Consider the following 23,154-nt stretch of genomic DNA (forward strand, 5'->3'; position numbering starts at 1 on the left):
AAACATCCTCAAGGAGCAAGGGTTCAGGGTTTATGGAACTTAAGCTGTGTTTGCAAAGCAAGCAGTTACTAGATTGTGTGTTTACTGGGGGTCTGGGGAAGGCCTGAGCCTTATATACATCTTGCCGTCCTTACAATACCCTGACTGCGTGTCGGGGAACCCACGGACAAGGTAAGGATCAGGAAGGCAGAGCTACTTAGAGACAGTCTCTGCAAAGTTGCACTTATCGAAGTCAGATGGGTGACCTAGGTGCTTCTCTGAGCCTTCCTGTTTGAGGTTGGGAGCTGAGCTTTTTAGACCAGAAAGCCTTGGGCTGGCAGGCAGAGATGGCTTGGGGAGTTGGGCACAAGTAAGAATGTCTGCATTTTCCACATTCCTACGCCTCCTCTAGGTTGAAGAGAAGTTGCAGCAAGAGTGGGCTGGTGGCTAATTGCTCCAGGGCAACCTACCAAGGACCCTAGTCAGCTCCCTCTATCACTCTCCCCTCTTCAGGACAGTTCTTTCGGCTGCAAGAATCTGACTGTGGAAGGAAAGAAAGGGGAGAAGTGGGGAGGGCTTTTGAAAGGAAAATACTGGGAAGTCTAAGTGAATCAGCCTGCCTTGGGAAGCCCCTGAAGCCAGGCCATTCCGGGCCTCCTGCCTCCAGAGTGTGGGGACTTCCCTCATCCCTGGGACTGGGGCAAGCCCAGACAACCCCAGGCATGGATTCCACATCTTTCCAGGAGAAAGAATCTGATTGGCTCTTCTTTGGCCTAGCATCCACCCTCAGCTAGACAGGCAGTGGCAATGTTCAGACAGACCAACTGTGAGCCAGGCAGTCATACGAGACAGCATCAACCAAAGTGAACGCCACAACTCCCCATTTTCAAATATACAACAGCAACATGTCCTTCCCTTGCACCCTGTGCCCCACCATGCAGTTTCTATTCCAAAGGAACCACATAATTGTTTGCACACAAATTATGAGATTAGACACCTGTCCTTACTTCTCACTTTAATGTGTCTTGGAGCTTGTTTCAAATCAGTGCTCAGAGCTTCTTCATTCTTGATTACAGCTGTATAGTATTACACTATTTGGAGTTATCAATTTCTTTAATCTACTGTGGACAGACATTTAGTTTCCAATTCCACCTCCCTACTTCTTAGGGCCATTATGGGGAAAACCCAGCACATTCTACTAAGAAAACTCAAGAGGATGCAAAATCATAGGTCTGGGCCAAATTCGACCTATGTAAAGTGTTTCGTTGGCCGACACCCAAGTTGTAAAAAATTTTCTGAATTAGCAGGATTTAAAAAACAGAGGATTCAACCTAAAAATCTAAATTTCTAGATTATCTTGAAGAAAACACAGGATCTGGCCATGCCAGCTTGATTCCCCATATAACTTGGTTGGAACCAAATGGAGTGCCCTCTCCATCCTGCCACCTTCTGCTGTTACTGCCTATCTAATCCTGACATCAATTCAAGGAGGAACCACTGCCCCTTCATAGATGGTATCCTCAAGGAGTGGCAATTAAGGACTGAATGAGGTGAAGACTAGAAGCTGCTATTCATTCACGTAGGTAACATTTACTGAGCCCTCGAGGCACACGAAAGACACCCCTCACGGCACATTCCCATCAGGATCGCAGACCCTGAGGGCAGATGGGAACTCCGAGCAGCACTGGCCCAGGCCCTGCTTTCAGAGCCGGTGGAGGCGCACCCTGCACAAGTGCTGCACAGTGAGACGCGGCCCCTCACCCACCTCTGGTGCAGGACTCTGCAAGGCCTTCCTGACTCCAGAGCAGCCGCAGCAGGCTGATAAGCAGCACCTGCTCTGGGCTCTGTCCTGGGGGCAAGCAGGAAGATGGGCCCAAATGGAGGCAGTGCAGGGGGACTGTGTGTCTGCCTATGGCGGACCATGAAGCACCAAGATTCTGTCCTTCATTCAGGACAGGAGCCTCCTCTGGGCCTCCTGCTTTATTCCAATTCCGTTACACACACTGCTTGAAAATGCCTCTCTCTCCTTCTGAGAGGAATGCTGGAATGAAGATCCCACTCTTCCCCCTGGCCGGGGCCCATTTCAATAGCAGGCCATTGTTGAGAAGTGCCTGTTGCAGTCATTCTCACACCCCCACAAGCGCTGCCCGCTCCCACCTCCTGGTGGCTGCCAGGGCCTGTCAATGGGCCTTGTGTCCACCCAGCCCCAGTGGTCAGGCCCGGCAGATACTGGCAGGCTGAGGGTTCCCTCCTGCCGTCACAAAATAGCCAAGTGCTACAGACAAAGAAGCTTCGTACAAGGGCTATGGCCAGATTCCTCACAACTGTCCCCTTGCAGAGTAGATCCTGTCCTTGCAGGTGTCAAGGCTGGAGAGTTCTAGGTCCTCCATGATCCCAGGGGGGATGCTGGTCTTAGGACCCCCACTTTGGTTCTTAAATTTCATCCTTTCAAGATGACCTTGAGAGCTTTAAGCTCATCCTCGTTGAGGGGGTTCAGGTTAAAACCCTTCAGCTCCGGTTTGCCTAGGAAGAGAAGACAATTCATCAGCGAGTCGGGGGTCCTGCTGTCCAACCTGCTGGCCCTGGAGTCAGGCCTGGGAAAGGGGCTTACACCGCACTCATGCTGCCAAACACTTGGCCTTGAGGTCTGACAGAAATGGACCTCAAATTCTGCAATGCACTGAACAATGCGCATCGACACCTGCTCCTGAGTCACCAAGAACCTGCAGAGTCATGACTGCTGTCTAGAAACCTCCAGATTTGCACCAGACTGTGACCAATCTGGAGTGGTTTGGTTTACCTAGAAATTCAGCTCTAACCTGGACCACCTGACTGAGGCCTTCTGACCCTTAGTCAGAGCTATCCCAGTCCCGACACCATACCCTGGCACGAATGTGAGATATCCCAGGCCATTCCTGGTACCTGAAAACAACTTGTGACAGGAATAAGATCCCACAAACTTCCCATCCATTCCATCTCTGGGCGGCTCGAGACAACCCTGCCCACTGCCCACAGCTTCAGTGCCACTCACCCGCTGCCCGGGTCACCGCCCACCTGGAGGGGCTTCCCACCCCTGCCTTCAAAGTCCGTGTCGATGGTTGTCTCCCCTCCTGGTTTCCAGCCCCACCCCTAGCCCCCAGGCCAATACCTTGGGCCTCAAACAGGCGATTGACCTTCACTTTAAGTTGTTTCCGGAGCCTCTCTATTTCTTTATCCAGATGTTCCTGATCTGAAAAATGAGATGGGCAAACAAGATGAGGTTATACTACAGATCTGAGGATGCCAGCCTCTCCCCAGCCCCCTTGAGAGCAAGGGGTCTCAGCATGTGGGAAAGAAGAGAAGACTTCGGAGACCAGCTGAGGAAGAAACTAAAGGCTAGAGAAGGGACATGACCTGCCCCGACCCCTGAGTGAGCCCAAAACAGGGCTGAGCACACCAGTCCCCTGACTCACAGTTCACCGAACTGTTTTCATTATGCAAAGTACCCTGGCCAGTGGATGGGGAAGGCAACGCCAGGATTTTAGGTCACCCTCCCACAGTGAAATTATGGAAAATTCAAATGTAAGGACAAAAAGAACCTAGACCCAGCCTACCCTAAGATGCATGGAAAATAGGTGGCTGAGGAATTTCACAAACCCGCATTCATCAAGGTCAGGGGTTTTCACAAAGGCAGGATTGTGGTAACTGATACGTGAACAGTCAACATGCAGCCTAGTGCTCACGCCTGACCTAATTCACGGCTGTGAAGAGAAGGCTGTCTTACAGGACGGTGTCTTACAGGACGGGCTGCAGCCAAAGGCAGGTGCACCGTGAGTACTGCAACTGACTGGTGCCACCCAACCAACTCCCCCAGCTCTGTTTTCATCCACTCGTGAGTGACATTCCTGTCTTCCTCACAGACTTCCATTCTTTCTGATGGGTGAACGCCCTAACGAGCCGAGCCTCTGGCCTGGGCAGTGGTTCTGGTTCTCACTGTAAATGAGGAACCACAGTCTCACACGAGCTTGTTTAGCCTGTGTCCATCCCTGAGAACCAGAGGTGATGATGTCACAGAACTTCTCTATGTCGGTGACAAGACCACACCTGTGGGCTAAGAGAGCTGAGGATCCTGAACCCAGGCAGGCGATGCCCCGCGGAAGCTTAGTCTGAGTGGCCTCCAGCCTCCACCCAAGTGCAATGACAATTCTTAATTTTATAACCAGGATATTAGTGTATGTTTTTCAACAAGACAGCCGGAAGCTTCTCCTCCAAGCTGACCTAGTTTCCTTTGCTAGAAGTTCGGTTTCAATAGGGACAGAGATACCCTGTTTTCAGGGACAGAGGCAACCTTGTTGGTCCTCCTGGCCCACATGTTTTCAGGGGTACAGAAGAGAAAACATGCATAACTTGACCTTTTCCCATCCAAGGACCCATTTGTAGCCTGACCTTTTGCCTTTATGATGCTCCTCCAAAGAGCCTCCAGGAACGTAGTTGTGAGATTTGAGTAACATATGTTGTGTATCCAGGCTGTGGCAGACCCTAGAGGTTCACTCTTCCCAAACGTCCATTTCAACCCACTTGCTACCGCAGGGGATGTGAAAAATAAGAGCTCCTCTGCCAGGCTCCCTGGCAGCTATGTGTGGGCATGTGCCTTAAATCTGGCAAATGAGGGATCAGCAGAAGTCCCTGAGGCGGACGGTCTTATTTTCAAAATAGAAGGCAAGGCCATACATATATGGAGAAAACCCTCTGCCTTTTCTCCAGCCTGGCACTCAAACATGAGACCTTCAATGATGACACAATAACCATGAGAACATGTTAAGGTGACACTGCTGAACAGCTGTGCCAGTCCTGTACTGCCCATCTCTGGACAACTTCTTACATAAGAAAAACAGAACTCTATTTCCTTAACCCTCAATTTGTTGGATTCCTGTTATTTGCAGTCTAACTCATTCCTCACTGATAAACAAGCACCGCGCTAGGCACGCGTCCTGTTTTATCTCAACTTCACAACAACTGTGCTACGTAGAAGTGTCCCCCTTTTAGAGATGAGGAAATAACTCAGTGGCAGAGCACGGATTAACATGCACACGGCCGCCTCTCATCAAGCGGCTGCCCGAAGAAAGCCTGACTCTCGGTTCTCGGTTAAGACCAAGGCTGGGGGTGCGGGGGAACCTGTTCCTGACCCCTGCCCAGGAGGCCTTACCTTTCTCAATCATTTCCTTCGTCTCACGGTGAGGCATCCTGATAAACATGTTCCCAAAGCAAACCATCACGTCTTCTGAAATGGCAAACAGTCATTCCTTCAACAAATATTTTTATGCCAGGCATTGTTTTAGATGCTGAGAACACAGCAGAATAGGACAAAGTTCCTGCCCTCATAGCTTACATTATAGTGGAGGAGAGGGAATAAACAAAAAAAGATAATAAACAAAGATATGATTTGTCAGACCCTGAAGAGTATCGTAGAGAAAACTAACGCAGGGTAAGAGAGATGGAGAATGCCAAAGTAGGGGAGGAGTTTGTCATTTATACCAGGCAGTCGGCTAAGGCCTCACTGATTATGTGCCATTTGGGCAGAGACCCAAAGAAAGTGAGGGTGTAAGCCCTGCAGACACCTGGGGAAAGAGCAAGCCAGGCAGAGGAACCAGGAACAGCAAAGATGAGTAATGTGCTGGGGCGTTAGGAACAGCAAGGAGACCAGCGAGGGTGGAGCCAATGAGTAAGGAGGAGAGCAGAGGAGGTGATGTGGGAGAGTTCAAGGAAGTCTGAATTCCACGGGGTCTTGCAGGACTCCGGAGTTTATCCAGGTGAGACGAGAAGAAACTGGAAGGTTTTAGGCTTCCTGGTGCACTTTAAACCCTTGGCCCCCAAGGCCCTTCATTATGGCCTGGCCTCGGCCCACCTCTTCAGCCTCATCACACACCCCTCCCCTGCTCCTTACTCTGTCACAACCACTTGGCCTCATCTAAAGGGCCACTATCCCCTTCTCCAAAACCCACCCCATGTCCAATTCCTCCTTCAGCTTTCTCACAATTTTCACATTGTGAATTTTCAATTCACAATTTTCGCGTGCTGGGGGTTTTTATACCCCCCCCCCGCACTTCCCCAGTACCATCACTGATAAGCTGGCCGCTAACGACCTGTTACTGAGGAAGTATCATAGAGAAAACTAAAGCAGAGCAGCTGCTGAAACCCTGAGCCACAGCCTATGTCAGACCTGCAATACCGTCTCCCCCATCTCCATGGGCTGTGCTACGTGCCTGTGGCCTCCGGCCCAGTCTCTATCAGGGACAAGTCAAAGGCCTTAGAAGGAAAACGGAACAGGCCTCCTGGGCTGCAGCGAGGAGGTCTAGGCTTACCAGAGAGGCTGAGATCCTTCTGCAGGGCCCTTAGGCCCTCCCGGTTCCGATTCCTTTTGGTATCCAGGTCCACCATCTGAAAAGCACAGGGGCAGGAAGGAACTCAGCTACTTCTTCTTACCCCAGCCTGTACTCCTAACAGACCAGGGCTATTAAAACCTAACAGAGATAAGCCATCATTCCTAGGTTACTTCCAATGTCCTGCCTGAAATGGACTGACGTGTGAAGGTATTCCTTCCCCCACTCAGCTTCCAGCTCCTTAAAAACAATGCTTTGTCCAGGTGTCTTCCCCCAAGAGGAGGTGCTGGGGAAACGTTTAATGACTAAATAGGTAATTTTTTTTTATTGTCCACTGAAGCACTAGTTCTTAAGCTTCAGGGCATTTCAGAATCACTAGGAGAGCGCAAACCGCTCTCTGGACAAGCTCCTCCAGCTGATTCTGACCCAGTATCATGAAAAACCCAACAATGTTAGATCAGAACAGCAGAGGTGTTGGCACTGAGATGGTGGTGACAGCTCAACAGCTAAAAAGGGAGTGAGCAGGCAGTACAGCATACTGCCTGACAGCACTGGCTCTGAAGCTGAATACCCAGGTGTGAATCCTGCTGTCCACTAGGAGCTATGTGATTTCACCTCTCTGAAAAACGTACACAGGAACAGGGCCCACCACATAGGTTACTGCTTTTTTAAACTTTTTGTTATTTATTTATTTGGAGTATAATTGCTTTATAATGCTGTGTTAGTTTCTGCTGTACGATGAATCAGCTATTATGTATACATATATCCCCTCCCTCTTGGACCTCCGTCCCCAATCCCCGATCCCACCCATCTAGGTCATCACAGAGCACCGAGCTGAGCTCCCTGTGCTATACAGCAGGCTCCCACTAGCTATTTATTTTACACGTGATAGTGTATTTATGTCAAACCTAATCTCCCAATTCATCCCACCCTCCCCTTCACCCCCGTGTCCACACATCCATTCTCTACATCTGTGTCTCTATTCCTGCCCTGCAAATAGGTACATCTGTACCATTTTTCTATATTCCACAAATATGTGTTAATATACGATATTTGTTTTTCTCTTTCTGACTTACTCCACCCAGTATGACAGACTCTAGGTCCATCCACATCTCTACAAATGACCCAATTTCATTCCTTTTTATGGCCGAGTAATATTCCATTATACATGTGGATGTATCTCACATCTTCTTTATCCAGTCATCTGTCGACAGACACATTTAGGTTGTTTCCATGTCCTGGCTATTGCAAATAGTGCTGCAATGAACACTGGGGTGCATGTGACTTTCTGAATTATGGTTTTCTCAGGGTATATGCCCAGTAGTGGGATTGCTGGGTCGTACGGTAGTTCTATTTTTAGTTTTTTAAGGGACCTCCATACTGTTCTCCATAGTGGCTGTATCAGTTTACATTCCCACCAACAGTGTAAGAGGGTTCCCTTTTCTCCACACCCTCTCCAGCATTTATTTTTTGTGGATTTTTTGGTGATGGCCATTCCAACTGGTGTGAGGTGATACCTCACTGTAGTTTTGATTTGCGTTTCCCTAATAATTAGTGATGTTGAGCATCTTTTCCCACCACGAACTCCCTTAAAACCCTCGGCATTTCCATTAGAACCAGACCCAAACTCCCTGTGCAGGTCTACATGGCCCTCCATGGCCAGGGCCCCACGCTCCTACCACGTCCCCACTCCGTGCCGTGCCATGCATTTGACCCACGTGATCTCACAACCGCCCAGTCTGTCGTCACAGCCCTTGGCCCACAAGCCTAGGTCAACTCACGGCGAGCCCGAGCTGCAGCCAGTTCCGAACCACGCGCGTTTCTCCAGGCGCTCGCCGTCAGGCCAAACCCGGGCCCCAGCCCCGCGGACGGGCCTCCTACCTGCCGTTTGTCCGCCAGCACCTCCTCGGCGAGCTCCTCCACCTCCACGAGATACCGAAGCACCCGCTCCGCCTCGGGCGACAGCATGGTGTTCACCTGCTTCGACTCGACTCGGCTCGGCCGCGATCCGTACCCACCTCCCCTCTACCTCCGCTGCGGCTCGGTCCGCGCACTCGCCGATCTGACAGGGCTTCCGGCGCGCATGCGCAATTGAAAAAAGAACGGTGGCGCGCAGGCTCCTATGCACGCGCGGCGGGCGGACGCGAGAGGCGGGGCCTAGCTTTGGGGGCGGGGCTGAAGGGCCCCCTGCAGGCACAAACCTTTCAACCTCTCCCTTTCGTACAGTTCTTGAGCCCCTCCTCTGTGCCAGGCAGTTTTAGGGGCTGAGGGTGCAGCAGTGAACAAAACAATGTCCCTGCCCTCGTGCAACTTCATCTAGCGGGAAACATCGACAATTAATGACAAAACAAATAATTATATACTATGGCAGGCAGTGATAGTGCTTTGGAGAAATCAAATCATTCTTCCCCTCCCTGCCTGAGGAACACCAAGGAGGCCCATGTGGCAGCGTGACTTATATTAACCTTCAGGTTCCAGTTTATAAAATGAGAGTGAATAAAACTCCCCCTCATTGTCTTTCCTCAGGGTTGGAAGGAAGCAGGAATCTTTTTAAATTCAGTTTGACCCCCATGTTCATTGAGCCCCTGTGTTAGGCCCAATGTCCGGAATAGCTGACCTAGACCCAAGGAAGGGGCTGGAAAACCATGGGCAGTGAGCGATGAGGTGCCAGCTCAGAAGAAAGTTGTGTAAGTGCTGGAAAGTGAATTGGTGTGGGCTGTGGGATCTGGGAAGACCTCCAAGACGAGGCAGGCAGGTGGAAAGTGGCGGCCCTTCAGAGCCAGAGGGTTCCCTAGAGATCTTCAAGCCCAATACCTCATTGTACAGCTGCAAAAACCAAGGTTGAGAGAGTGGTGAGGACTTTAAAAAGTCAAGAGCAGACCCAGTACTAGAGCTCTGACCTCTTGTTTCCCTGAGTCCAGCTTTTTATTTCTCTCCTTTTGGCCACTGTAACCTTTCACACCCCTTGCCTTACTTGAATTTCACAGCAACCTTTGTGGGGATGGGTTATTACACACTTCACAGTTGCAGACTAAGGCAGGGAAAAGGGCAATGCCCTGTCACACAGCAAGCCAGACCGCAGCTGTCTCTGGACCCTGAAAAAAGGCCCTCCCCTAAATCGTGGCCCCAGGAGTCGCAGTAGCACCCCGTCTTTGCCTGGCCGTTGGCTTCCTTCAACTGCTAGAGGCAGAGCTAGTTTTCCCTGCAGCCACCTGGCATGGGGAAAGAAGGAGATTCATTAAGGATTCCTCATTGAGGGTGAATTTGTCGCCAAACCCAGGATGTTTTGTGTAAACACCTTCTGGTTCAGAAACGCAGACGCAGGCCCTGTGAAGGAAGGGGGAACATTTGCCAAAGGAGAAACGGGCCTCACCAGGCATCTGTGGGGCCTGGACCCCAGGACTGGGTCTCCTCCATCTTGGGGCTCAAAGAGGGCTGGACCAGGCTGACCCCTGACCCCTGGCAGATGGGCCCGGGTGGGGAAGGGTTGAGGAAGTCTCCCAAATTGGCAGCTTCTTGGCTGTGACTGGCCCTCAGAGGGCACCCCTGGCCACTGGCAATGTTGGGGAGGGAGGTCATATCTAAGACTTTGGGATAGTCAGAACTGGAAGGGCTCCTGTTTCAGAATCACTTATGTTTCAGAATCATCTATCTCACAAATATTTATTGACTGCCCTGGCCCTGTTATAGGGATTCCACCGTGAGCAAAACCAGACATGGTCCTTGCCCTCAGAAAGCTTTCAGTCTGGTGGGAGAGACAGGCAAAAAACACGTGAACAAGCAACTATATCATATGTCAGGTGGTGGGTGATAAGTGCTATGGAGCACACTGCAGGGCAAGGTGGAGAGGGAATGAACCAGGGGCGACTTGAGATAAGGTGGTCAGGGAGGGCTTCTCTGAAGAGGTGGCATTTGTGCAGAAATATGGAGGAGGTGAGCGGGTGAGCCACGTGGGCATCTGGGGGATGAGCATTCCAGGCAGGGGGAACAGCAAATACAAAGGCCCTGAGATGAGCCTTCGTTTGGCAAGTTGGAAGGACAGCAAAGCCAGTGTAGGTGGAACAGAATGTGGGGGGAAGGGGGGGCGGGCAGAGTAGGAAGTGATGTCAGAAAGGGGAAGGAGGGCTTCCCTGGTGGCGCAGTGGTTGAGAGTCCGCCTGCCAATGCAGGGGACAAGGGTTCGTGCCCCGGTTCGGGAAGATCCCACATGCCGCGGAGCGGCTGGGCCCGTGAGCCGTGGCCGCTGAGCCTGTGCGTCCGGAGCCTGTGCTCCGCAACGGGACAGGCCACAACAGCGGAAAAAAAAAAAAAAAAAAAAAAGAAAGGGGAAGGAGGCATGGAGCCTGTGGGCCTATAGATGGGCCTATAGGTGCCCCGCCCACATGGCCAGGCCCTCCTTGGGGGCGGTTGCAAGTACTGCAGCACAGGCCTGTGGCTTCCTGTTTCTCCCTGCTTACAGATGCAGGTTGAGTGGGGAATGCAGGTGAGTTAACATCACAGGAGTGGCCCTCAACAAAGAAGAGGAAGGAGCTAGTGGCTGCCTACCCCAGCTTCTTTGCCTCTCTGTGGGAGACCCACGAGGAGTCTGTTACAATCATCCAGGCAGGAGAGGACAGTTGCTGGACAGAGGGTAGCAATGGAGAGAGTGAACACTGGTGGGATTCTCCGGGCCTTTTGCACACACTCTTCCATCAGCCTGGATTCGTTTTCTCCCAAACTTTGTACCTGTATAACTACTACATGTCCCCCCCTTATCAGCTTGGTGTCACCTCCTCCCAAAGGTCAAGAGTCCTCTCAGGGCCCCCACAGCTTCCTGGGCTACCCACACCTCTGCACTTACCACATCATCTTTTTCTCTAATCATCTCCCTCTCCAGTTGAGAGTTCCTCAGGGTAGGGACCTTGTCTGTCATGCTTGCTGCTGTGTCTCCAGGACCTAGGATGGTGCCTGGCATACAGTCGGTGCTCAGCCATGGGCTCAAAATGAAGCAGAACTTTCTAAAACGCAAAGTATCCAAAAGTGAACAGATCTAACCCAAGGGTAGCTAGCTCCCCATCCCATAAGGTGTATGAGGCTGGACTGCCACGTTATCGGGACATTGCAGAGCACGGGACCCTCAGCAACTCAGGTGGAGGTGGATCCGCGGTCTCTCCTAACCAGAAAATTCTACCTAGTCACACTAGGGTATGTCCCATCTTTAGCCACCCACTGCCCCAGGCCAAAAGGGCTGTAACTACTGGGGCTTTGGTGTTTGGGGACTGGAGGCAATAAAAACGATGTTGCACCCCTTCCCCTTGGACCTCTTTTGACCGTTTCTGTGCGCCCCACCCTTGGGTAAGTGTTCAGTGACCAGCACCCACTTCTCTCCTTCGGGAGGACTGCTCTCAGGCTGCTGGAGCCTTCTGGGGGGACCCACCCTTCCTCCAAGCTGTAGCTCATCATTTCAGGGTTATGAAAGCCCACCTTCTTTGCGTAGGATGCTGGCAGGGGTGTGGGTGGATAACTCTGAGGTGTGACTTATGCTCCAGAGTTCCCCCATGGAGTCAGGCTGAAGCAGCCACCCACACGACATCCGCAAGTGCTACTTGGCTTCCTCTCCTTCCCTGTCCTGCCTCCCCCACTCCCTTATGGTCAGAACCCTCCAACGCTCCCATCTCACTCAGTAAAAGCCAAACTCCTCACCGAGGCCTGCAAGGCCCTACATGACCTGCCCTACCTCTCTGAGCATCTCCCACCTCTCTCCCCATCACCTTGCTGCTCCTCAAACCAGACAGGCGCAGTTCCACCTCAGGGCCTTTGCACTGGCTGCTCCCTCTGCCTGTACTTTCCCTTGATGTCCTCTTATCTCCCTCCCTCAGCTCCTAAAAGTCTTTGCTTAAATTTCACCTTCTCAGTGAGGTCTACCCTGACCATTCTATTTAAAAATAAACACCCCCCAGTACTCCTGATCAACTTCCTCTGCTCTACTTTTTTTTTTTTTTTTACAGTTTTTGTCACTTTCCAGCATGCTATTTAATCTACTTATATTTATTGTTAATCTCCCTCTGTTAGAAAGGAAGTTCCATGAGGGCAGGAATCTTTGTCTCATTTGTTTCTGGTGTATCTTCAATACCTAGAACACTACCTGGCCCACAGTAGGTGCTCAATAAACATTTTTGAATGAATGAATGAGGAAAAGAGCCAGAATTCTAACCAAGGCAGATCTCTCTGAGGCCAGGCTCTTAACCCCTGTGCTGGAGGTGGAGGTGGAAGCAGCAGGTCATGTCAGGCCTTGTTAAGGTAAGGGGATTGGATTTTGTTCCCAGATCAATACAAAGCTACTAGGGGGCCTTGAGCAAGCATGGGACGTGAGTGGGTTTTACCTTGTGAAACCTCTCTGGCTGTGGGGATAGGATGGGCTAAAAAGGGCAAGTATGGTGCGGACCTGTGTGTGTGTGTGTGTGTGTGTGTGTGTGTGTGTGTGTGTGTGTGTTGGGGGTGGGAGGGTGATGATGGGGGCTTGGAGAGGTGACAGGGCTGTGACTGCACTGGAGTTGGGAGTAACAGGAAGCTGGCTCAATATCCCAATTTTCCAGGCAGCCTGGGTGGCTGCCCCAGGGGCTCTGGCCTGCGAGGGGTCCTGGCCAGGCCTCCCAGCTGCTGACAACGTGCCCTTGTCCCACACATGGGCTGTTTGCTCTCCTGGGTGGTCCCCAGCGCCTCCCTCTGCTTCCTTTGTGCCTTGTGGGCTTGGCAGGTGGAGGGGAGGCTTCCACTCCCTCTCCTCCCCTGACCCAGAGAATAATCCCTTATATTCATGTGATTCTCCTCATGCCCTCACTTCATCCTCCCACGTCCCCAGGGAACGAAGAAATCTGATTCCCATTGGGCAGATGAGGACACTGAGGCCCAAAAAGGGCATGGGATCCTCCCGAGGTCATGAAGCCAGATGGGGATGCCAGGTGGGGACCTGTGTCCTAACTCCCTGCACCTCAATTTCATCAGGCAACAGATGGTCCCAAGGCTTGACTTGAAAAATCTTAAAAGTGACCTCAAAGATAATACAAGCCCAGAACATTCCCGGCCTCCCTGAGCTGGTCTTTTTTTTTTTTTTTTTTTTTTGCGGTACGCAGGCCTCTCACTGTTGTGGCCTCTCCCGTTGCGGAGCACAGGCTCTGGACGCATAGGCTCAGCGGCCATGGCTCATGGGCCCAGCTGCTCCGCGGCATGTGGGATCTTCCCGGACCGGGGCACGAACCCGTGTCCCCTGCATCGGCAGGTGGGCTCTCGACCACTGCGCCACCAGGGAAGCCCGTGAGCTGGTCTTTACTACTACCTTTAATACTAAATCCATTCATGTAAAATTCCATGAATAGATTCTTCTTATTGAAAATGAAAACATTACAGAGAAGACTAAAGTTCCGTTTTGACACCCCTCCCCCATCTCAGTTCTCTCCACAGTCCCAGTTTGGGTGTGTGATGATGTTCATTTAAAGATGTAGTTAGGAACCCAGAGAACATATGTAAGACTATTATGTGCGTGGCAGGGTAGGGAGGTGGGATGGAAGGCATTGCACACAAATGATCACTCTGCAGCCTGTTTGCTCTTGGACATCTTTGATGTGTATATTTAGATCTCTGTCCTATTCCCTGACTGCTGCAGAGTATTCTATAGTCTATAAGCACCAGAGTTCATTTGTTTATCTAGTTTCCTAAATTAAGTTTTACATTTATTTTTCATGCAGTAAAGTACAGGTGGTTGAATTAATCCCACCTCTCAGCTCTTAGCACGTGATCATGAGTTAGTCTTCAAAGACCCTCTCTTGTTTATATTATTTTCTCCTTTTCCCCCCACCCCCACTCAATTCTGAGCTCACCGAAACCCTCTCTACTGTGTTTGATATATGTCCTTAAATATTTGTGATTTCTTGAAAAATGCATAGTAGTTGTGTTATGTGTTTATGTATTTTTAAATTTCTTATTGGGCTTCCCTGGTGGCGCGGTGGTTGAGAGTCCGCCTGCCGATGCAGGGGACACGGGTTCGTGCCCCGGTCCGGGAAGATCCCACATGCCGCGGAGCAGCTGGGCCCGTGAGCCATGGCCGCTGAGCCTGTGTGTCCAGAGCCTGTGCTCCGCAAGGGAGAGGCCACAACGGTTAGAGGCCCGCGTACTGCAAAAAAAAAAAAAAAAAAAAAAAAATTCTTATTAAGGTATAACACACACAGGAGTGCACAAGTCTTAAGTATACTATAGTTTATGAACGTTCAAAAACTGCACACACCCAAGTACCCAGCACAGATCAAGCAGCCCCCTCCCCAGAAGAGCCCTCCAAGCCCTCCCGTCCACCACCCCAAGGTAACCACCACTCTGACTTCTAACACCATACATCGATTTTGCTTGTTTTTGAACTTTATACAAATGGAATCACACAGAGTGTGCTCTTTTATGTCTGACTTCTTTCGCTCAACATTTTGTTCATGGATCTATCTCTATCGCTGGGTGTGGCTGTAGATCACTGACTCTCGATGCTGAAGCGTACTCCATCAGAGGACTCACAGCAGTTAAGCCATTCTGCTGCTGGTGGAGCTGTGGTGGTTCCCAGCTTGGGGCTGTTACAAAGAGCGCGGATATGAACAGTCGTGTGTGTATGTCTTTGGGTACACACACATATGTATCATTTCTGTGGCGTGAATACCGAGGAGTGGTTTTAGTAGATAGTAGAGACGGATAATCCACATAATATTATTGTGCTGTAAGTTGTGTTAATGTCCCACTTTTTTTTTTTTCTCATCTCGATGTTCCTTGGATCTATCCACATCCTCCGTGTACCTCTAGTTCCTTGCTCCTGGAAGCTCCAGAGAACCCGTAACCGCTTCCACCACATTTCATACGTCCTCCTCCTTGGTTGTGGGTGCTTGAGTTCCCTTTTTCTCCTCACTGACACACACAGTGCCACAATGAACACCCTAGTGTGCTGTTGCCTTGATGAAGGGTATGCACACACTTTTTTTCCCTGAACAATGCCACACTGCCCTCCAGAACGGCTGTACTCATTTATGCCCTACCACTGATGCACATCCTCCCAAACATCAGGTATTACCCACCTTTCTGCGGCTTGCCAGTGTGGTGGTTGTGTGTATCATGCTTACTGACCCATTCTTTTGTGGATGGACACTTAAGTTGTTTTCCATCTTTGGGGATTATAAGAAGAGTTGCAATGATCCTTCGAGGACACATCTCCTGATACCTGTCTGTGAGTTCTTCTCCACCTCATCTTCTTCTACTCTCCTTGAACCCTAGTTCCTAAACACTCCCTGACTTGCCCACCTCTCTGCCTTTGCTTGGGCTGTGCCCTCTACCTGGAGTACCCTTTGCTTTCTTTCTCTACTTGTTGAGGGTTACTCTTCTCTTAAGGCCCCTCCTGCTAGAAGACCCCATCCCATCCCCGACTTGGTCCCCCAGGAGGGTGGCTCTCCCTCAGGTCTTCCAGAAGGACTGTCGTCCTCCTTTTCTTCTGGCATCGATCACTTTCTTGTTTTGGACTAAACCTATTTTTGCCATGGTTTTGGCTTTCTCACTGACATGGGAGCCCACTGAGGCTAGGAGCTCTGTGGGCTTCCCCTCAAGTACCCAGGACCCTCAGATGATGTCCCCGGAGAGGTCTGCTGAATGAATGAGTGAGGCCGTGACATAATCATGCCTTGGAGGGAATTAAGAGTTCAATCTCTCTCTCTCTTCTTCTTTACCAACCAAAACATTACGGAAGTTGCTCTTTCCACTGGAAAGAGAGTGGAACATGGAGTCCAGACTTCCACAGTGTTGGGTGGGGATGCGTGGCTCAATCTCTCTGTAAAATGGGTGTTGGCACTCAGTTATTCACTCAAGGCCATGGTTATTGAGTGCCTACACTGTGCCAGGCTCTGCAGATTCAATGGTAAACAGGACGGGCCTAGTCCTGAGCCTCACGGGCTTTTGGTCACAAGGATATGATTGACATTCATGCAGGCACCATTCCTATTGTGATAAGGCTCAAATGAAAAGCTCAGAGTCCAATGAGATTGTATAGAGGGGTGTCCCAACGTAAATCAGGGAATAGAGGTAGCTTTCTTTAGAAAGTGACATTTGACCTGAGACCTACGGATGAGTAGAAATAAACTAAGCAAATGGAGAGGTTATGGGTGGGTATGGGGTAAAGAAATTGTTTCAGGCAGGGGAAACAGCAAGTGCAAAGGCACTGTGGCAGGAGGGAACCTGGAGGAGGCAGTGTAGCTGGATCCCAAGGAGAAGGGGAGAAAGAGGTAGGAGATGAGCTGAATGGACAGGCAGGAGCTAGGTCATAATGCAGGGCCTAGTGGGCGAAGTGAAGTTGGAAAGTGGGCTCATTCACTTACTAAATAATTACTGGACACCTTCCATTAGCCAGGGCTGTGCTATAGCACCGAACAAGACAGACAAGGCCCTTGTTCCCACAGAGCTTGCAGTCTGGGGGCAGATGATAACATCAAGCAGAGGAGGAATGCGAACCTTCATAGAGGCCCTACTATGTGCCAAGAACTAGGCTGAGGACTTCCCATGCACTATCTCGTTTGATCCTTACCACCACTCTATGAAGTAGGATACTCACTTTATTGACGAGGAAACAGGCTTAGCAAGGTTGAACAATTTATTCATCTATTATACAAGGAGTCTTGAGGACTTATTGCAGTCCATTTAAAAAGGCCTATTTTGAGCACTTTTACTCAATGCTGATATGTGTGGGATAAATTGGTATAGTCCCTGTAGGGGGCATCTATCCAAATTATAAACACACCTACCATTGAATCAGCAAGTCCATTTATTATACAGGTATCCAAAATGGTGTGTCCACAAAGTCATTCACTGAAGTATTGTTACAGGCTGGTGACAAGCTAATTGCCCACCACCTAGGGGCTTGGTGAAGTAGATTATGGTACATCGATGCAATGGAACACTGGGATGCCACAAAAAAGAACAGGAGTGCTCTCTATGCACTGATATAAAGCAACCTCCAGAAATGCTGTTATGTGAAAAAAAAGCAAAACACAGAACTGTGTATAATTAAGCTATGATTTGTTTCAGAATGGTAAAGGACAGAATAAAGATAAGCAGTGGGGGGCAGGGGAGAAATGAAGAAGGAAGGGAGGAAGGGAGGGAGGGGAAACTTGTGTACCTAAGTGAAGGAGAACCTTGGAGAACGAGATAGGAAAGACATATGTGTTGCCTTTGTACCTTTGAATTTTGAATACTGTGAATGTATTAACTATTCAATAAATAAACACAATGACGTTTGTTTAAAGGACTTTCAGATTCCATGGAGGAGAAAGTGACGTTGGAATAGAGAAGACATCCCAGGATTGTTGAATTGAAGGTGTCTCTGTGATTCCCTTGTTTTACAAATGAGGAAACTGAGGCCCAGAGAGGCGACGTGACTTGCTTAAGGTCACCTAAGCAGGTAATGGCAGAATGAGGACTGGCTGTCACCTGAATTGTAGACTGTGCCCTTTCACATCACAGCTGGTTCAGGATCACTAAGCATCTATGTGCCAAAATCTGCTAAGTGCTGAGGACACAGTGGTGAACAATGTAGGCAAGACTGCTGCCTCCACAGATCTTGTACTCTAGACAAGAAACAAAACATACGTATTATAACATCATGTAGTGATAAATGCTGTGGATGAAAAATAAGGCAGGTGAGGCGACAGAGCATAGGGGAGAAATGATGAGGAAAACCCCTCTGAAGAGGCAACATTTTAGAGAAGAGAGAGATGGAGCCTTGTGAACACCTGGGGGAGCAGAAGGAACAAAAGCTGGGTGAGAGGGAGAAGGCTGGCATGTTAAAGGAGTGTGGCTGGAACAGAATGTGTGAGGGCAAGACCGAAGGATGAGAGGTTGGAGAGGAGAGCAGGAGAGAGAGTGTAGGCAGGGCTGAGGAGTCAGGCTCAAAGTGGATAGGAAGTAATCAGAAGATTCTGAGCAGAATGGGATCTGATCAGATACCTCTTTTTTTTTTTCTTTTTTTTTTGCGATACGCGGGCCTTTCACTGTTGTGGCCTCTCGCCTTGTGGAGCACAGGCTCCGGATGCGCAGGCTCAGTGGCCACGGCTCACAGGCCTAGCCGCTCCGCAGCATGTGGGATCTTCCCAGACCGGTGCACGAACCCGTGTCCCCTGCGTCGGCAGGCGGACTCTCAACCACTGCGCCACCAGGGAAGCCCCAGATTTCTCTTCCAAAAAAGCCCCTCTGGCTAATGGTGGAGACTGAACAATAGGAGGGGAAGAAAGGTTGCAGGGCGCCCAGTGAAGAGGCTGGAGCAGTCCAGTTGTCCAGGAGAGTAGCGACAAAGCTATGGTCTGGGGCGGGGTGCTGGGGAGCAGAGGTCAGTCTTCCCAGCTGCACAACGAGGGGTTTGATGAGATGGTCCCTTAGGGCCTTTCCAGCTCTGGCATTTTGTAATTTGCTTGAATTACCTCAGCACACACCAACTAGGTGCGTCCAAGCCCCTGTTTTTCTTTCCTCACAATCTCCTGGATGCTGAGTCTGGACAGAGCCCAGTGATCTGAAGCTCAGAGTGGAGACTCCTGCCCACCCCCACTTCTGTCCCCACTTCCCAGGGACAGATGGGTGGGCAGCAGGAGACAGCTGTGCCTTGATGCCTGCAGGGCCCCGGGGGAAGGATTTATCTGAGCGTTCATAACCTCTCTCCGCCTTGCAGGTCTTGAGTTAAAAGCCCCAAATACCACAGCCCCAAGGGGCAAGGGTTGGAGGGTGCCAGGAAAGGGGCAAGACAAGACACTTTTCTGCTTCTGTCTCCAGCTGCCCACAGTGGGGCAGAGACCCGGGCTGCTGAGAACTCCAGCCTGGAAGCAGAAGGCCGTTAGAGCCGAGGCTGAAACCTGGTGGCCCTCAGGCCACATCTGACCCACTGACCTATTTATTTGGCCTGAAAAGTATTTGAGAGAAAATGGAGCCAAGGTTTAAAAATCAAGAGATTTTACAATAAAATCTGGATTTCTGGCTTCTCTTGAGTAATTGGAAAATCTGACCATACTGACTGCCTATTCCCATAGGACAACACTCAGCAGTAGCCGAGTAGCAGCTGTCCCCATTATTATTTCAATTTATTAATAGGTAAATACATTCACATGATTCAAAAAATTATAAATAGGCATATTATAAAGTCTCCCTCCCAACCTGTTTCCCTTCTGCCCAGTGCTCCCCAGTAATCTCATTTCCTTATGTAGACTTCCAAAGTTTCTTTATGCATATGCAAACAAATACACATATAGATTATTAGTCCCACTTCTCACCTGTTCTGTCCCTTGCTTCTCCATACGGCTGCCTCTCTGTATTAGGAGACAGAGTGCTTCGTCACCTCCTTTACTGCTACATGCCATTCCGTTGTCAGGAAGCCCATGATTTATGTAGCCAGTCCCCTACTGATGGGCATGTGGGTCGTTCCCAATTTTTCTTGTTATAAACAATGCAGTGTCAATTATCTTGTGTACAGTTTGCACAGGACTAAAGGAATTAGTCCTGTGTATTAGAAACTGGTCCAAGCAGAGGGAAACTGGTCCTGTGTATCAGAAACTGGTCCAAGCAGAAGCTGTGGTAGGCATGGATTAAGCTCTTAGCTAATTGAGGAAATGTGATGAAGGCTGTTCCCAAGAGTGATTCCCAACAAAGCCCAGAGGCCATATCCTTGGGCACTAAGGAAAAGCTCCCAGATTTGCTTCTGCTACTTGCTAGATATACTTCTTTCTGGACCTCAGTGTCCCTGTTTGTAAAATGAAAGAAGAGCTCAGGGAACTAGATGAGATGTCAAAGGACCTACCCACTTCTGACCAGCTGTGGTTCACCTTCTGCCTCCACATCAGCCAGACCCAGCCTCATCTTAGCCCTTGAATGAGCCTGGCTCAGTCCCACTGCAGAGCCTTTGCCCAAGTTATTCTGCCCCCGGCCCCGGTGGAACACCACCCCTGTACTTCCTCTTTGGTCTTAGTCTGAATCCCTGATCTCTGATCTCAGACCACTCAGAACACACTGGTCCAAACTTGCTCAGGGCAGAGTCCCCTCTACAGCACCAGTGACAAGTGGGTCCCTCCCACCTGACCCACTCAGGCACCCCATCAGTTCCTTCCTCAGTGTCACTCCTCCAGTTGCCTGAACTAGAGCTCTCGAATGCCAACTCTGCTACTTCCTAACTAATGGTCTCGGGTAAATGACAGCACCTCCCTGAGTCCCAGTTTCCTCACCCCCCCAAAAAAAGGCTAGTTTGAGGATAACGTGGTATTATCAGTAAATTTCTTAGCACAGCTCCTGACACACAGAAGGGCTTCATAGTTACACAAGTCGCTGCCCTTTTCCGAATAAGTTACTTTGTTTATAAAATGAGGAGAATAGCAGAACCTATTTCATAGGGCTGATCACTTGTTCATTCATTCAGTGATTTTTATAGAATATCTATTGAGTGCCAGGCACAGCACTGGGCACTCGGCGATTTGTCAGTGAAGAAAATGGATGAATTGTCCCGACTCTCATGGAGCTCCCAGACAATTCCAAACAGGCAAATGTAAAAGATAAATTGCCAGTGTATCGATGTTAAGAAGGAAAAGACTAAAGTGTCATGGAAGCTCATAATAGGGGAGGGTCAGGGAGATTTCTCTGAGGGATAGGGAGCAGGGCACAGCTGGGTAGGAGATCCAATAGGGCTTTCTGAGGGAGGCATCACCCCAGCTAATGATTAGCATTAATTTTCACCACAACCCTAGGAGGAAGGCACTGGCTATCCCCCAAGCCCACCATTTTACTTTCTTTTCTGAAGCTAAGAGAAATTGAGTGACTTGCCTAAGGTCATAGAGCCAGGAAGGAGTGAGTAGGTTTTGAACCCAGGTTTCCTGGCTCTAGAGTCTCATACATAAAAGTGTGACTTCTACTGCCTGTTTGAACAGGCTGATCCTGGGATGTGGAGAGGCATGGGAGGTAGAGGGGCTGCTTCCGTTGGGTGGGGCCCGGGAGGTGAGAACCTAACTCTGTCAGGCCCTATCCATACACATGCAGAACTGGCCCAGGGCCATAAGGGGATCTGAGGTCAGATCTTCCCTCTGCTCAGGGCTCCATGCACTACATGAGTCTCCCTGCCTAGGGTTGTAGAGGAGAAAGAAAGGAAGAGACACTTCTCCTGCTTAATCACATTGGGATTTGGACTCCCCTCCTGCCCAACCCACAAAAACTCCCACCAGTCTACACATGCCTGCGGATAAAGACTGCCAGCTTTGTATCCAGCTTGGAAAACTCCCTTAATCCCTAACTCTTCGTCCTCCATTTTCAGCCTTGGACAACAGCTGGCACTCCAACTCCTGAGCATTGCTGGGACCAAAACAGTCCCTGGACATGAAAGGGATGTTGGGCTGAAGGACTGCAAATGGCTGCTCCTTCCTGATCCAGGGCAGCTGTCTCCCTTCATCTTCCCTTCCTTGCCACTCTGAAGCAGGGTGGTCCTCAAACCTCCCTTCCTCCCCTCTTCTCTCCTCCCTTTCTCACCTAATTCCCATCCTCCCTTTGGAAGGTAGAAAAGCTTACTCTGGAACCAGATGATGGGTTTGAATTTGACTCTAGCACTTACTATGTGATTCCAAACACATAAATAAACTTCTCTGTGACTCAGTTTCTTCATCTGTAAAATGGGAGGGAAACATAAACTACCTCACAAATTGTAAGGATAAAGAGTTAGTAAATGTACAGTGCTTAGAATGATTCTGAGCAAAGAGAAAGTGCTACATGAGTGCTTGTATCATAAATGCCCTGGTACATCCAATCTGAGCAAAGCAGGGTGAAGTGGGGTGGTGAACTAGGGATATCCAGGACATATGAGGGACCCTACCCCTCTCATGGATTACTGTTATCACTCTCTCTCTCTCTCTGGTCTCTCCATCTCCACACTGCTTCCCTGTAAGCACTTCTCTCCTCTGGCTGCAGGGTCTTTTTTCCAAATCCTGATTTGATCACATTACTTCCCTGATCAAATTCTGAGTGTTTCCCCATTGCTTCGGGCTCTTTAGGATAGCATCCCTTGGAACTCTCCAGCCCCAGCTTTCCTAGCTTTCCACCTCCTTGGATCTGTGATCCAGACTTCCTTGAAAACATGCCCTCCAGTCTCAGGCCTCCAGGCCTTTGCACTTGCTCTTTCCTCCACTTGGTGTTTCCTCTCATCCCTTTCCCTCCGATGTTGCCCCCTTCCCAGCCTCTGTTCGACTAGGGCTGTGGCCTGATGAAGCCCCCTCCCTGAGGGAGGGGAAGGGGAGAGTGGGAAGAGACAGCAACTCTCAGAGCTGCAGTTTACTCAGCCTAAATAAGAAAAACACAATAAGGAAAGAGACCTCTCAAGATCAAAGAAAGGGATGGAAACTAGGAAGTGGGGTGTTAGCATGGAGTGATGGACTACTGGGGTGCCTGCCTAAGAAGCCCCTTACTTTCAAGTCCCTGGTCCCCTACTCTCCTCAGACCCAGACCACTGAAGGCAAACAGAGGAGATAAATGGAAGAGGAGAGGATGGAGAGAGGGATGGTGAAGAAAAGAGGAAAGAAGGAAGTGGAGTGAGGTGGGGGGCTTGGAGGCAGAAAGCATGTGGCTGGAGCCCCACGCCTCTGAGGAAGGAAGAGGAGGGTGACCTGGGATGCTCTCCCCTCCCCTCCCCCTCTCCATTCCCTGGAGGGCTGCCCGCATCCGGTCACAGCCCAGGAGGGGTGGGGGAAGGGCGGGGGCGGGGTCGGCGCCGAGGGGAATGAATAATTGAAGTGTAGGGGAGGAGAAAGAAGAAGAG

General features: G+C 50.1%; 2 protein-coding genes across 2 annotated transcripts in view; one reads left to right on the plus strand and one right to left on the minus strand.

Moving 5' to 3' along the window:
• Positions 1-979: 979 nt before the first annotated feature.
• PDRG1 (p53 and DNA damage regulated 1) lies at positions 980-8,395 on the minus strand. Its single transcript, XM_024742863.1, has 5 exons — positions 8,220-8,395; positions 6,321-6,396; positions 5,165-5,239; positions 3,128-3,208; positions 980-2,502 (listed from the first exon to the last, which is right to left on the minus strand). Exons 1-5 carry the CDS (start codon positions 8,304-8,306, stop codon positions 2,420-2,422), a joined length of 402 nt encoding a protein of 133 aa, XP_024598631.1. The 5' UTR covers positions 8,307-8,395; the 3' UTR covers positions 980-2,419.
• The window catches only part of XKR7 (XK related 7), a 37,360-nt gene continuing 22,510 nt past the window's right edge, over positions 8,305-23,154 (plus strand). Inside the window, exon 1 of the mRNA XM_024743055.1 lies at positions 8,305-8,382. Coding sequence (XP_024598823.1) covers positions 8,305-8,382 — 78 coding nt within the window. The remainder of the gene's footprint in view (positions 8,383-23,154) is intronic.

The sequence above is a fragment of the Neophocaena asiaeorientalis genome, unplaced genomic scaffold (genome assembly GCF_003031525.2).
Source record: "Neophocaena asiaeorientalis asiaeorientalis breed wild unplaced genomic scaffold, Neophocaena_asiaeorientalis_V1.1 scaffold82, whole genome shotgun sequence".
In the NCBI taxonomy this organism is placed as follows: Eukaryota; Metazoa; Chordata; class Mammalia; order Artiodactyla; family Phocoenidae; genus Neophocaena; species Neophocaena asiaeorientalis.